This window comes from Aptenodytes forsteri, unplaced genomic scaffold, assembly GCF_000699145.1.
Source record: "Aptenodytes forsteri isolate BGI_AS27 unplaced genomic scaffold, ASM69914v1 Scaffold166, whole genome shotgun sequence".
Lineage (NCBI taxonomy): Eukaryota > Metazoa > Chordata > Aves > Sphenisciformes > Spheniscidae > Aptenodytes > Aptenodytes forsteri.
In genome coordinates, this window is record NW_008796110.1 from 7805487 (window position 1) to 7820978 (window position 15492).

Sequence of the window (15492 nt, forward strand, 5' to 3'; positions counted from 1 at the left end):
CTGCCCAGGGAAGTGGTTGAGTCACCATCCCTGGAAGTATTTAAAAGACGTGTAGAGATGAGGCATAGGGACATGGTTTAGTGGGCATGGTGGTGTTGGGTTGACGGTTGGACTCGATGATCTTAGAGGTCTTTTCCAACTTCAATGATTCTATGATTCTATGATTCTTTTAAGAAGAAACAAGAAAAATGCAGCTTTTGGGAGGGAATAAGAAAAAGTGAAAAATATTTTCTCTTTTCTCTAGTCTAAACTCAGCTTGATGACCAGAATTTTCACTTTTCTTCCTTCAGAGGACATACTCTACTTTTTTTCTTTGGCCACTTTGTTTCACTTAACAAAACCAGTTATTCTCCTGACTGGCAATAGAGCAGAGCATTCAAGGTGGAACATAAGGCAGATGAAGTAAAAAACCATGGCATGTATTTTCAGGTTTAAAAAAAAAACCCAACGTATAAATTGGATTATAAAATCCAAGGTCGTACATAAGGAACAGCAAAATTAAAGTGAATTGGAGTATCTGAAAGTGTTCAAGTTTACCTGTATTTCTTTCTACAAAAATTATCTGGACACTATAGTAAATTGAAGTAGCTGAGTTAATTCAGGTGATTGATTATTCAATACTCACAGTACAAAAATTAATATAATTCATCTCCTTCTGCATAAGATTACATACAAAACTGCCTACAAGTTATATTATTATACTGTATAGATGTGCACAAACACAAACGCACATCTTCAAGTAAACTCAAACCCAGCAGCTCTTCAGCAGTAACCAATGGCTTACGAGGTCAACATGGTACAAGTTAAAGCAAAGCCAAGTAGTTAAGCAATGTTGCAAACAATTTCCAATAGTTTCCTATCTTTTCCACCTTCCTGTAAACCTTTTCAATAGTTTCTACAGAAACGTCATTGGATCAGAAGAGACAACTGCTCACAGAAATACCTCTTTGCCCACAAAAGTATGATTCATAATACAAAGAATCTGTAGAAGTTAGGTTCAAATTAATTTGTGTATACCATTTTGAAAGAGTGTCTATGCAATCCTCAGTCACAGGACTTACTAGTGTACTCTTCTGGTTTTGTATAGTTAGATGTATTCATCAGGTATATATATTGCTGGTTTAAATGCAATTAAACGCCTTTGAACAAATAACCTAATTATACCAAGTTTTAAAGTGTAGCCTTCCAGAAGTAGTCATAAGGGATTAACATTTCCTAAATTCATGAACACAATTATTTTTAAGTTATGGATAAATAATTTTTCCTTAAATAGTGATCTCTTCTTTGTGTTATTTTCGATATTTCAACTGACCATTGCCAGAGTCTCTGATTATGCATCTTATCAAAAAACTGATGGATGATAGAACAAATTATGTATATATTGATACTTCCTGCAAGGTAACAGCTTGATAAGAATATTAGTTATAGCCTATAGTTCCCCACACAGCCCTACAGGGTAAATTACTGAAAAGCTGAATAAACTGTCAGAAGGCTTGTACATGTGTGCATGCAGATGTGTAGACACAAATACCCTAGATATACTTTAATCACTGCGCAATAAAACTTGTGCTTCACAACAGAAAACTTAAGAGCAGCAGATATTAGCAGCATGGGTCAAGCTATTCAGAGCATATATCCAAGTTCCCACATTCAAAATGAGAACATTACAATGTTAGATGTGTAACGAATATATTTAATTTTAGCTATTAGGTGACTCAAGAAACTACATGTGACAGTAAGGATTACCTTGTATTTCTGTACTTTGAAAGTATATAAGTTAGACAGTGTGACAACACAATGTAATTATCTATATTCTAATCAGACATACCTTTAAAAACATCAACATTTCTGACTGTATATAAAAAAAATTGTATATTGTCAGTTTCAGGCAACTAACACAATTGTGTGGGATATTAAAATCAGACATTAGAATTTACAGCTATATCTGAAGGTATCTCATTAATTTTCTGCTCAATCATTCAGTAATTTGATATAATCATTGCCAACGTTATTAAAAACAAACAAAAAGCCCACTGACTGTATTTATTCCAATATAATTTTAGAAGAAAAAGGGAAGTGCTTGCCATAAATAATTGTATAAGGGCATGAACAGGGCAGGCACCATCTCTTTAGAACTCCGTAATTTCTTTTTCAAAGGTCGAATTTCCTAAATTCAGAGGTCTGCACTTTGTACCAGTCATGCAAACAGATCTAGGTCTCTTGACTTACAGTTTTTTGATATATAAGAAAAATATTGGGCTGGAGGGTGAACTGGAATTCATGTAACAGAAAGAGGTAAGTGGAATATAGCAAGTATGAAGTTGTGATTTTGGAAAGAAATTTCAGAGGACTGAAAGTGCAACAGAAAAATAACAGTAGGTTCTTGAAGATAAATATGAAAATAAACCACAGCAAGGAAGACCAGCCCATGGCACAGTCCAAGTTAAGCTGTTCATGATATTACTACACAGATTCACTCAGTAGGTTTGATTGAAGTAGTTGAAGTCAAGAGAAGTCACTCCACTGACATCAGTAGGCTTCATTCAGGCCACTACATGCAGTCCTTCTGATCCCTCTTCCTTTCATCTAGGCTGAGAATCCTCCCCATATCACTGAACAGTACCGTTTCCCATTTCTCTAAGAATCTGTGTCTGTAGCCAACCCCCAGAGGTTTTTTTAACCAGTCACATCTATGCCTGCCTCAAACCAATAAAATTTATAGAGCCTCTGCACCCCTCTTGGAACGGGCAGGAGCAAAGCCCATCGAGTATATTAGTGCTAATGGGAAGGCAGTGGATTGAGGAGAGGCTCGGGAACTCTGGGACCATTAGAGTAATTGCAAGCAGTGAAAACATACACACACAGCTAAAACATAAGGAAAATTATTTACTTTTGATTATTTAAGCTGCGCATAGGGAGTACGAACCTTTCTCATGCAAATTATTTACAGCCCAAATATAGCATAAGGCACGTTAAACATTGAAGCACAGGTCCAAATTTTATTATCTAGTGTTCAGACCTCATGGCTAGTCAGAATATCTGCTAACAGCACATTTTCAAAAGCAAACTCTACCCTCATGGGGCCTGCTATTACTAGATTTAAGTATTTACTATGCTTTGAACTAGTGCTTTAACATTTTTTTCTGGTGTATATGTGACAATGTTGACAGGAGTTTCTATCAGTTCAGGATACTAAATAGAGAGACTAAAACATTATCAGACTATGTTGGCCAAATGTTTGAAAGCAAGAAATCTCCCATTGCTTCAATTTCCTTCAAATACTTAATATTTTCCTTTGGGGAAGTAACTTGTGTTTTATCATAATGATTTCTATTTGCTTCTGGAGCATGAGTCATGCTCTTCAATTATTTTCAGTTGGTTGTGTAATTATTAGTGAGAATGGGGTTTGGCTAGTCTTTATTCAGTTGGGTTTTTTTAATAAGAATTTCTGCTTACCTTCAGGTGAAGTACCTGGCTTTTGAGAAAACACAGAGCTTATTTTACTCTTCTTGCTGCTGTTGCTGTTGACAGACAAGGTGGACTGAATTTTTCTGTGCATTTTTTCTGAAACAGGAGCCGAAAGTTTTCTGTTGTCTGCAGGTGCGTGCTTGACCCCGTTGTGAATTCCACTTCCATTACTCAGACCCGCATGGCCGTTTTGGATTTTGCCACTTTCTTCCTCACCCCTTTCCAGTGCTGAAGTATTCGGCTGAGGCAAACGTTGAGGTTGTGCTTAAAGTTAAAGAAAGAAAGGGTTAATTTAAATTGTACAGTGATAACTGAACACTTTAGGCTAGACTGGGAAGGCAACTTTCATTGTTCATATTGATCAAAGAATAGACTGAAAAGTTAACATTCCCCCATCAAAAAAAAAGAAAGCAAAAAAGATCTCTAGATTAAAAATAATTATTAGGTATTCAGAAAGCGCCTCATGTCCGTATGAGGCCTAGATTCCCCCTTCGTCACTGCACGGAAATGTTCGCAATGCTCTGTGAATTAGACGGAGAGAATAAGGCAAGTAATTTGAAGAAGGAAAATATCAGGAACGGGAGAAAAAGTAGCAAAACTGAGATAAACTTGGGTTAAGGGAGCCAAATGAAGAATGGAGGGAAATGCAACAGAAGGAAAGAAAAAGGTATGGGAGAGAAGATATCGACTGCAGTAACAGAAGTGAAGCTGCAGGTTGGCCAACCTGTCAGTCTTCAGAAAATAACCTGAGTGACAAGGTAGGTGGCCCCTGACAGTGAGCCACCACAGACCAGTATATTAGAGAAGAATAGGAGTATCCAGGTAACTAACAACAGTTTGAGCTTAAATTAATAAAGATTGTGGATTGCTGGGAAGAACAAAACCAATCAAAATCTGTTTTTGTGGAGGAGGTGATCCAGTAACCAGAAGGAACGTGCATTCAAACACCGCACAGCTGTGGCAGGCCAGAGTCCCCCCACACCCATATTCCTCAATTCAGAATCACAATTTTAAAAATGGCTGCAATGGGCCAGTTAGAGCTCTAATAGCAACAAACTGAAATGGTCAAAGGAAAAAAATATAAAACCTGTCAAGGCAGAAATCTGCAGTGGCCTGGTTAAGACTCCAAGAGTACATTCTAATGACAGGGCACGAAACTTGACCATTCTTTGTTGATCTATGGTATCATAAAGGAGTGTATTTTTAATAACATGGAAAATACATTGTCTATGTATTTAAAGTCTGTATCTAAAGAAAAGAAAAGATGCGGGATTTTTTTTTATGTAAAGCTTTGTAATAAAAAGAGTAGTTTCCAATTATTTAGAAAAAAAATGCAGACTTCGTTCAAAAACTAATTAAATTATACACATAGTAACACAACAAGATTTCATAATCAAAAAGCATCAGCCCAATCACCTCTCCTAATCAAAACACTACTGTATCATGCTTGGACATAAAGAGGTTTTCAGACAGTCCAATCTTCAACTATTTATAAATCTCATGTCAAGGAAAAAGCCCAGATTCTACTGAACACTCAACTGAAGAGAGATTAGACAGTGCCAGCAGTAAAGAAAAAACAGCGCTGCAGTTCATTCTCTTTTCAGACGATTCATATCCATTTTCAGATGATTTCACAGTATACTTCGTACGTAGATTACACTGTCTCCAAGATAACAATATGTATAGATAATTATAGTTAGCTTCCTCTAAAAGAAACATCTCCACTGATCACTTCAGGTACAAGTGACCAAACTTTCGGACAAATACCACTGGGACACACAGACCAACATGGTCTCTAAAAAGACTCTCAGTTCCGAATTTGCCTAACAAACCCTCAATGCTTCCCTTTTATCAAGGACACCGATACCATTGCTTCCTCCAACTATCATAAACTTGCCCAGATTAAACTTCAGATAAATCTTAAACTTTAACTCCTGGTCACGTTCACAGGCAAAAAGAGATACTTTTCATAATAGCTTAAATATGAACTGGTTCATTTTTTCTTGCCATTTGATTTTTTTCATCACAGCAACTAAGATTTTAAGAAGATACCCTAGACTACCCAGATCTATCTAGGTCAGAGTAACCCTGATTCAACCTACTTTACAAAAGTGATCATTTTGTGTTGCAGGAAAGGGAGGGCTGGGAGAAACATTTATGCTTCGGCCTCCCCAAAGATGTTGCAGAGAAGACAAAGATCATTCCCTTCTGTTACCAGCAGTAACTGCTCACTGACCTCCAAGCCAATAGAGCAGGAGCGCAATGCTGACACCCAAACAGTAACTAACTGTTGCCCAAAAAGTTTTCCATGGCAATACAGAAACTGCTTCTCCTTTCAATTTTGTATTAGTGCTTGCAAAACCTATGAACAGAAGCATAAGCAAGGCACTTTCTGCACTCTGGAATTCCATTTGTAGCATATATTTTGCTAACATTTCCAGACTATCATAAAAGCTCCAAAACAAGTTTTTAAGGGAGTTTTCTCCTACCTGCAACAGGATTCTTTAAAAGTATACTACCAGGAACCCTTTGTGTAGGACATCTTTCCACATACGTGCAAAACAAATTTTGTTAAAAAACTAATCAAATCCCTCCATTTTAAAAATAGTCAATGTAGACCTAACTACAGTCAAAAATAAAATCTTTAGCAACAACAGGAATCAAAATTTTTACTCTCTAAAGTTCATACCCATAGCTCCCCATAGCTTCATTTTCATTATCCCACTTAAATGTAAATTGTACTATTAAGAACAGTGTTTTTCATGTTCCGTGTAACGGTGTTTCCTCACACCGTGCCGCTGCCTACAATTCCGAACTGTGGAGTGGTGCAGTTGCACCAATAACCTAGAAATACTGGGGAGGGGTTAACCTTCCTCAGTAAATAAAAGCAACAGACTATACTAAAAATTCTGTATGTCTGGACACGCAAGTTTCTAAAACTGACAGTTATGACCTTTTCCAAGCCAGCTAAATAGGTGGTGGCAGCTTGTAATTGTTTGTGTATTTTTGGTGCTTTGCTACAATACAGTAACTTGACAAATTATCCAAAATTCCATCTTCAAAATTAGGTGTGTTTCTGTCAAACTGTGGGTGAATGGGAAGTCTTGGGGAATCCAAACAGTCATTTTTGTTTGCTTTTATTACCGTTTTTACTAAGGGTTTTTTGGGGAGGGAGTGGGGTTTTTTTGTATTTTTTTTTTTTTAATAATCCTGTTCCCAAAGTACTCTTACGTCAGTCTTTTAGCATTAACATACAACTTTTTAGCTGACTGGCTTTACAGTATTCACATGTGATACGCAGGTCAAATCAAAATGGAATAAAACCCCAAATGGATTAGTTATCTCAATTTAAATTTATTTTAACTTTATTGATAATTTTGCACCAGGGAGACTTAAATCTTATGGTTGGATTAGTTAAATTTAAATTTATTTTAACTTTATTGATAATTTTGCACCAGGGAGACTTGAATCTTATGGTTAACACACACTTGAAACCAATTAGGAACCATATGACCGCATTCTAGCATAAAGAACAAAAGGAATTGACAGTTCCAAGATTAAGCCACAACCACTCAGTTTAAAACAGAAATATTTTTACCTTATTTTTTAAAGGTTGTGTATATCTTAAAAAAAAAAGGTATAATATGGGGAACGACACAATGCTTCTTAAAACACAGTGATACCCAGGGACTCTCACTCTTTCTTTAATGATCCACTGCTCTCATTCAGCTGTCTTTCTTTTTTCAAATCTTTACATATGTGACAGCTCTCAAAAGTAGACCATAGACCATCTGGCATTTTCAGAGGTGTAACTTGTGCAAATTCAGCTCTACTGGGAACACAATGCTATCTTCTGCCTGCGTTATAAAAGATACAATAGAATGTAGAACTTATGAGTTGTTTTGAATTATTCATTTTTTGCCTGTATATTCAAGAAATTTTACAAACTCTGCATTTTGTACTACATAATCACATGCGTTAAAGGTACAAAGAAACTTTTTGACACCTCTTTTCTACAGAAAGATGGCATTTTGTTTGATATGTGAACATTCAGCGCCTGTTATATCATTCTAAACAGGCCGTGTGCTGCTACAAAAGATCCCATTTTACACTCTATGTATGAGCAAAAATTTTATTCTTGATATTCAGTAACTAATGCAATACACATCAAAATTTCAAATATGAGTTGGATGAACATTCAGCATCTTCAAATCAGGATGGCACTGGTCACTTACTATATGTGAAAGATTTAAAAAAAAAAAAATTCCTCACACAACATAGAAATATTGTCATTTCAAATATCCACAATGAATAGTTTCAAATGTCCTAAGAAATACTGTACTTTTTAGGTTAATATGTTTTTAATCTTTAGCAAAACCAGTAGATTTAAGTCAATATTTTATACAGTGCTAACACTAGTGGATTTTCAATAAGAATGATAAATATTGGATTAATGATTCAATAGACTGAATCTTTTTTGATAGAAAACTAGTGGATAATGTAGCTAGTAATAACTATACATGAATCTGCTGCCTGTGGAAAAGCAATAAAAAGGCAATATATTGCTATAGCATATAATCTATTAGCGTGTTTCACTGCTTCCTTGTCATTGGTTTCCTTGCAAAGTGGGCTTTAATACAATAACTTCTGCTGTTATTTAACTGACTTTACATAATAATTTAATTGTGAGGTTACTATCTGGTGAATAAATATTCGAGTACTTAAACATTTACTATGGTTTTGATGGTTTTGAAGTAACTATGCATATTCTCATTCAGACTGTAAAATCCTTAGCACAGTTTAAATGAATATGCACCTATATAGTCACGCTGACAATACATTGTTTACACCTTGCAAAATAACAGCTATTCTTAGGAGAAAAATCCTGATGCATGCATTTAACAGAAAAATGTATGTCAACACAGGGAAACTCTCAACCAAAAGAGGACAGTCTAAGCTATCATTAGGGATTTTAGACAAAACACAAAAACAAACATACACGGAATACAGACTCGTCGGAGTCAAAGTGAATCAAAAGAAAACATCAGGAGGGAGAGAAGAATTGAGACAGCTAATTAGTAGCCTAATCACATCAAAAGCAATTCCAAGGCAGCTGATACAGATGCCCGTGGAGTTTGCTAGGCTGGCCAATGCCACCGATGGAAAAAATACTTTCCAGTTTACAGCCTGGGTCATCTGACTGCATACCCAGAGAGGCAAGAACGCTGTTTTTCTTCGTTCATGACACAATAGTTTATGACATCAGATCAGGCCACAGAAGCAGTATTTTTGCAGGTGGACTAGGGAGGAATAAAAATGAAGGACTCCTGGGTGTAAAAAAATATAAGCTGTGGGATTTTCAAATATTGAGAAAATACAAAGTATCCCTTCAGTTCAAAACATCCTCCACACTTTTCTGCCTCCCAAAACAGTTGCAACTACAAAAAGAGGATGAGCTCTTTTTAGGAAATACAGAGGTCCTGCTTGGGTCCGTGAATGTTGAAAGCCGAGACCTACATGTTAATTTGGGCTGGGGAAATTGTTTGACCTCAGTGGTAGCTGCTCCTACACCCTCTGCATGGATCACACGGAGAAGACCACATTCAAGGGAGGTAAGAATCAGGCCTCTGGTTTTTGTCAGTACTTCTTTGTAACACAGACCTAAGCTTGAGGGGAAAAATAAAGCATATGACAGATACTCATGGATTGTACAGTAAAACCAGGGGCTGCCTGGATTCTAGAGGAAAATTAAGGTGATTCCAAATTGCTTCTGGAAAAGACATAAATTCCTGAGATATAAAAGGCAACATTTCCAACTGACTAGCAAAAAAACTTACCTTTTCAAAAACATTACAAATTGTATGCATTCATACGCTCAATAAGCATAAAATTTCAGTGAAACTGGGAGAACTCAAATATCTCAATCTCTCTCCCTCCCCACTTTTCTAACTAAAATCCTGACTAGTCTCTACATGGATCTTCAAACTACATCAATAGTTTTCTCTGCCTAGCTATCCAGAATATTAACATTCAGATTACAAGATGTACCTCTGAGTCAACCTGTGAAGTGGCTTTTGTCAGCAATTATTTTTGAATATTTTCTAGGACATAAATAGCATTACTGCAGCTTCCATATCACAGAAGGCATACATTAACTAAATAACAAGGTACCATCAAGGTACAATCTATCTTTTAAAATCAATTTTTTACACTGAATTTTTTATACCATGCTGACTTTACAAGGAAAACAAAGTACCAACTAACAGCATCAACCACCTTTTTAGAATTGCTTCTTGTAAGACATGAGGACACCTTCAAAATGAATACAATATGTTATTATGAAACAGGATGTCCTTTGTAATGAAAATACCGTAGTAAAATTGCTGGTACGAGTTTTACAGGACCCACACTGAGAACACTTTGTTAAAATACGTCTGAGAACACATCCAGGGAACACCAGGTATAACAGAAATGGGGCTGGCAGGGGACAAAGGGAAAAGACATTTTATCCCGTCAGCTCTCAGTCGGTGAAGGGCTGACGAGAATGGCAAATGCATGTGTGCATGTGTGTTTACGGGTTGAGAAGGCGACACAAGTGCACGAGAAGGTGCCAAGAGTACTCTTAAATCTGTGCAAAGACACCTGCAGTGCCTTCCTTTGGAAGCACTGCAGGACCTCACACACTGTTTGAAGGGTTGCAGGAATTGTATAAAGATGTCTTTGACATAGCCAGAAAGAAGCAGTTACCACAGGGAAGCATGAAAAGGGCTGGTGGCCAGAGGTTTACAAAGTTGATAGGCATTCCCACTGAAAATGTGGAGTGAATTTCTCTATTTACAAATCCTCTTTTCTGACGTGTTTTTTCAAAACGAAGAAACGCCTGCTGATTTTTTAATGACAAATTTGTAATCATTGCAACAGCAAATTTGTAATCATTGCTGAACTGAGTAAATCCTTAACAATTTTAATTACCTATCTTTTAACAATTATCTCAAAATCCAAATATCCTTTTGTCTTCTAATTACCATTAGATTATCAGTAAATTCTCCTTCTTTATCATACACAAATCTTGCAATCATTAGCGATGTTTTTTGAAAATTCTTGCTAGATCACAATATAGTTAGAAATAAAGATTCCCATAATGCTATGATTGTTAAGCCACATCTACGTGAAGTGACATATAGTTCCTACTGTAGCATACAGTTTTTCATTTCTTGAAAACAAGCAGCAGTAGCTCGCCATGAAAAATCCAAGAGAAGAGCCAAACACAAAACAGGACAATCATACACAAATCTTGCAATCGTTAGCGATGTTTTTTGAAAATTCTTGCTAGATCACAATATAGTTAGAAATAAAGATTCCCATGATGCTATGATTGTTAAGCCACATCTACGTGAAGTGACATATAGTTCCTACTGTAGCATACAGTTTTTCATTTCTTGAAAACAAGCAGCAGTAGCTCGCCATGAAAAATCCAAGAGAAGAGCCAAACACAAAACAGGACATTGTAGGTAACAGGCATTCAGACACCTAGGGAATAAATTTCTTTATAAAGCTGTGGTCAAAAGTGGGAAATTTTACTCCAAGCTTTCCACTTGCAACCTTTATCTATCCATTTTTCTCCTCATACATTCTGCTAGAGGACTGGAAAAGAACTGCAGTCTATTTGCTCTTATGTTTCATAGCACTACAACTGCTTACAGCAGTGGCAATCGTTGCACAGACGTGTGCAATAGCAGGTTAACTCATGGTCACCATTCCAACATTTCATTGTGTTTTACACATTAATCAATTATTTCTGAAGGTAATTTTTTTTTTTTATTTAAGGCAAAACACCTAGTTATTTCTTCCTATGTTTTCTACATAGGTGACTTATTAAGAGGCATAATGATCTACTTGATTTTTGCTGCTGTTGTTCTTGTTATTGTTAAATCTTTATAATGCACCGTGGCTTGTAGAAATTGGATATGAGAACAAAAGAATACAAAAAATTAAGAATCAGAGAATTAGGCTTTTTGTTCATTTCTAAAGTGCTGAAAGTGATCTATTTCTGAAACACAAACAATCAGTAATTTAGTAAACGTGAACACAGTCCCCAAAACTATAAAGGATACAAAGGAGTGCCAACCCAATAGAATCCCATCTCACCGAGGAACAGAATGCTTTGCTTCTGCAGCTTTAATTTTAAAAGGAAGGTTAATTAACCACTAGACTCAAAAAAGTAATCCAAGCTGTTGGCATGACAATTACAGCAGTTATGCAATTAGTACCTATTACAACATATGGTTATACCACTGCATAAAGACACACTGATGTCCCATGGAACTTAAGACATTAAGTCAAATATTTGGAACAGTTTTGAGGCCCCTAACCATTGTGTTACTTGTTCCTAAATCAAATAATAAACATCAAAGAGAAGCTACAAACAACAGGATATCTCTTGCTGGGTATTGCCTCATAAGCTGCACAGCAGGATGTACCAGACAGGAGAGATAACCTCAATGTCATTAACAGCCGTAACCTGGGCAAGTGCGCAAACAGGTCCTCTTGGCTCCACCACCTCCTGCTCCCTTCCTCAAAACCCCAACCAATCACTGACAAACTAGACAACGTTTCACTGCAAGAAAAAACATGGGATGGTGAGGCAAATAGCTTCTCAGCCTAGCCCTAGCCATTTGCCTTTGAGTGAGAAAATACTCAAAAAGTCAGGTTTATTCTCCACTGACCATACATACTGACTTTTCAGATGACGAGATTACAGTGTTCAGTTAAACTCATACAAATACATACAAAAACTGGCTGTACTTGGTTTTAAAAAGAACATGAAGGCAAATGCTTGGAATGAGCAATTCCCTTAATGTTCACTGCTCCCTTCATTTCTAGTCCTCCACTCATGTAAGTGACAGAATTTCAGAAGACTCCAAAAAGTGCTCCACTTCAAGTGTGAATCTGCTCCCCTGCTCTTAGTGCTCTGTCTTTTGTCATCTCTATAATTTTAAGTATTACCCAATGCTACTATTAACAAACTAACAAGATGCAGAAAGAAAAAACAGGAGTAAAAACAGGACAGCAACAGAGAGGGTAATGTAAAAAGGTAGCAGGAAAACACAGAGAATATCAGTACAAAAACAGTAATGCATACATTGATATCTGAGTTTCTGACCCCTTTGCTGCACTCATGTTCTCTCTGCTATTCTTTCTAGCAACCTAGAGCTGTTGCTAAGTTTGGCATCAGCTGATACCAAGTACCAGAAAACCAAAGGAAGAAAGACAAAGCACAGCTGCAAGAAAAATGGAACAGGAGAAGCAAATGGGCAGTAACCACAAGGAACAGGCTAAAACTTGGGAATTTACATTAATAAAACAATAGTAGGGCAAAATCATCAAAAGAAAAACGAGCATAGAGCAACCACCCAGAAAAAGACAGCACTGGAGGGGAAGGAGACAGAAAGGGGAAAAATACATAGTGAGCTGAGCCATTTCAATCTGTGAGGGCAGAAAAGAGTAGGGAAGAAGAAACAAAAAAAATCACAGGTAAAATCCCACTAGAGCTGAAGTATTTGCTACAAATTTTACAAGTAAGAAAATAATTAAATGATAAATCACAAGTTGGTAAGCAATGAAATAACATGAAGATAAACGCATTGTATTTGCACAGTGATCTAGAGTTGAAGCAATAGTTCTCCTTCTGCTCGAGGTCAGAGGGGCTCCTGGATCCCAGGCCAAAAATCAGCCACATTCAGCAACAGCAGCATGATGGAAAATGGAAATTCTGTGTCAGAAAGCAGGGAGAGGACTTGAAGTCCACAACAATAGTCCTCATGACCCAGCTTGTCCTTACTACAGACTGGACGGTTAATAGTGACTGTCAGTGGGAAAAAAGAAGTGGAAATGTAGTAGAGAGCGCAGCAAGTATCCATCTATTTCCCAATCTTGAAAAAACAAAGTGTGAGAAGAAAGAGAAGCAACGTGTATCTGCACAGACAACGTTAAACACACTGAGAAGAGTCAGTCTCTGCTACGGATGCCCCTGGGCTACAGGAATTCCCTCAGGGCAAGCAGAGTCTAGGCAATGGGCAGATGACCCCTGTCACCAATCCCACCTGGCCGCTATGCCCACAGGCAAGATAAGCAGCGCCTCCCCATCCCAAAGCACTCCAGGGACCCGAGGGCACCAAAGGATTTTGAGTCACACACAGAAAGACCAGGCACAGCTGCCATAACCAAAGCTGGCTCTTGGGCTGCTTTATGCAACTAATGTTCCAGCTTGGCATCAGGATGACCCAGAAATGAGAGCTCTTTTTATTTTTTTTTAACCAGTTGTTTTGGTGTGCTTCGAAGAGATATGGCAAAATCTCACCCAAAATGTTTTTGTGCAAGCTGTACAAATCAGATTCTTGAGAATACACCTTGGAAAGCCCTCTGATGAGAGTCCTTGGAAAGCCTAAATTCTTTTTCCTTCCCCCTCACACCCTGAACCACTCAAAACTGCAGGCAGCCATGGAGTAAAGGCTGCATCTCTGCATCAGAGCTCACCGCCCTTTCCCTCCCCCACCCCACAGGCAATTTAACTTTGTTTTACACCAAAACAGTAGTTTCAGATGCTGAAGGGAAAGGCAATGATATATTTCAGAATGTAAAAATTTATCAACTGAGAGATTTGTTTCTTCAATTCAAAGCTGAATGTGCTTAACACGTAATCATTGTCACCAATACTTAGCACAAAGGAAAATGTTTTTAACTTACTTCTTATTTAGTGCATTCTACCAAAATGATCTTTCTGACTCAGCTGGACAAACCCACCCATCCTGGCTAAGCTTTCATACACGACCTCCATTATATGAATTCAATATAGTAAAACAAAATATGCTAAATGAGTTTTTGCCTGCTGCTCACGCACACATCCCTTAGAGCAGTGCAAAAGTCAGATTGCTGACCGTGCCTGTTGAAGATCAAACTTCCTGGAAAAATGATGCACTTAGTTTCCTGAAAGGAAGCAAAGCATAAGCTGCTCAAACAATTCACAAGAAAGCTCTGATATCTGAGCCACACAGTTCTAAATCTGTCCTGCTAGAAAAATACAGTGTCACATCAGTGACCAACAGCTACAAGTACAAAAATTCAGAGAAACAAACACATTAACACAAAGGAGAAAGTACCAGATTATCTGAAGAAACAGGTAAATTGTCTTAACAGGATGAAATTACCCGTACAACTTTTTTCTTTCATCCCACAACTGAGCTAAAATTCTGATTCTCCACTCCGTTCATGAAACGAGATACAAATCTCTATGGCATTATTATGCTCGAACTATTTCAGTATAGTAGAGACCAGTAGCACCTGCAAGTCCTTATACTGCAGAACTGACTGAATAGCAGCAGAATACTGTTTTTTATCTCTAACATACAGAAAGAGAGTATTCTTATTCCAACATGTTGTAAAGCGTTCAACATTACATATGGAATCATTTTCATTCTCTATTAAAAATATAAAAAAATATTTCTTTCGACTTATAAAACTACACAATTTGGCCCACTGAAGTTCATTTAGTTCACCTATTGTTTAAAAATACTTCTAAGTAGCATTTAAATTTGGATGAGGCCCATGCTTTGAATCAGCGCTTCTTGCAACATGAATCTTTGGGTATTGGGACCGGCGCTGTTTAACGTCTTTGTCGGCGACATGGACAGTGGGATTGAGTGCACCCTCAGCAAGTTTGCTGACAACATCAAGTTGTGTGGTGCGATCAGACACTCTGGAGGGAAGGGATGCCATCCAGAGGGACCTTGACAGGCTTGAGAGGTGGGCCCATGAGAACCTCATGAAGTTCAACATGGCCAAGTGCAAGGTCCTGCACATGGGTCGGGGCAATCCCAAGCACAAATACAGGCTGGGCAGAGAATGGATTGAGAGCAGCCCTGAGGAGAAGGACTTGGGCGTGCTGGTTGATGAGAAGCTCAACGTGACCTGGCAATGGGTGCTTGAAGCCCAGAAAGCCAACTGTATCCTGGGCTGCATCAAAAG

At 37.6% G+C, this 15492-nt stretch overlaps 1 protein-coding gene across 2 annotated transcripts in view; it reads right to left on the reverse strand.

Moving 5' to 3' along the window:
- The window catches only part of MDFIC (MyoD family inhibitor domain containing), a 52863-nt gene that overhangs the window by 10856 nt on the left and 26515 nt on the right, over positions 1 to 15492 (reverse strand). For both annotated transcript variants that reach the window (XM_009286820.2, XM_009286821.2), the window contains one exon: positions 3457 to 3732. In XM_009286820.2, the coding sequence (XP_009285095.1) occupies positions 3457 to 3732 (276 nt within the window). The remainder of the gene's footprint in view (positions 1 to 3456; positions 3733 to 15492) is intronic.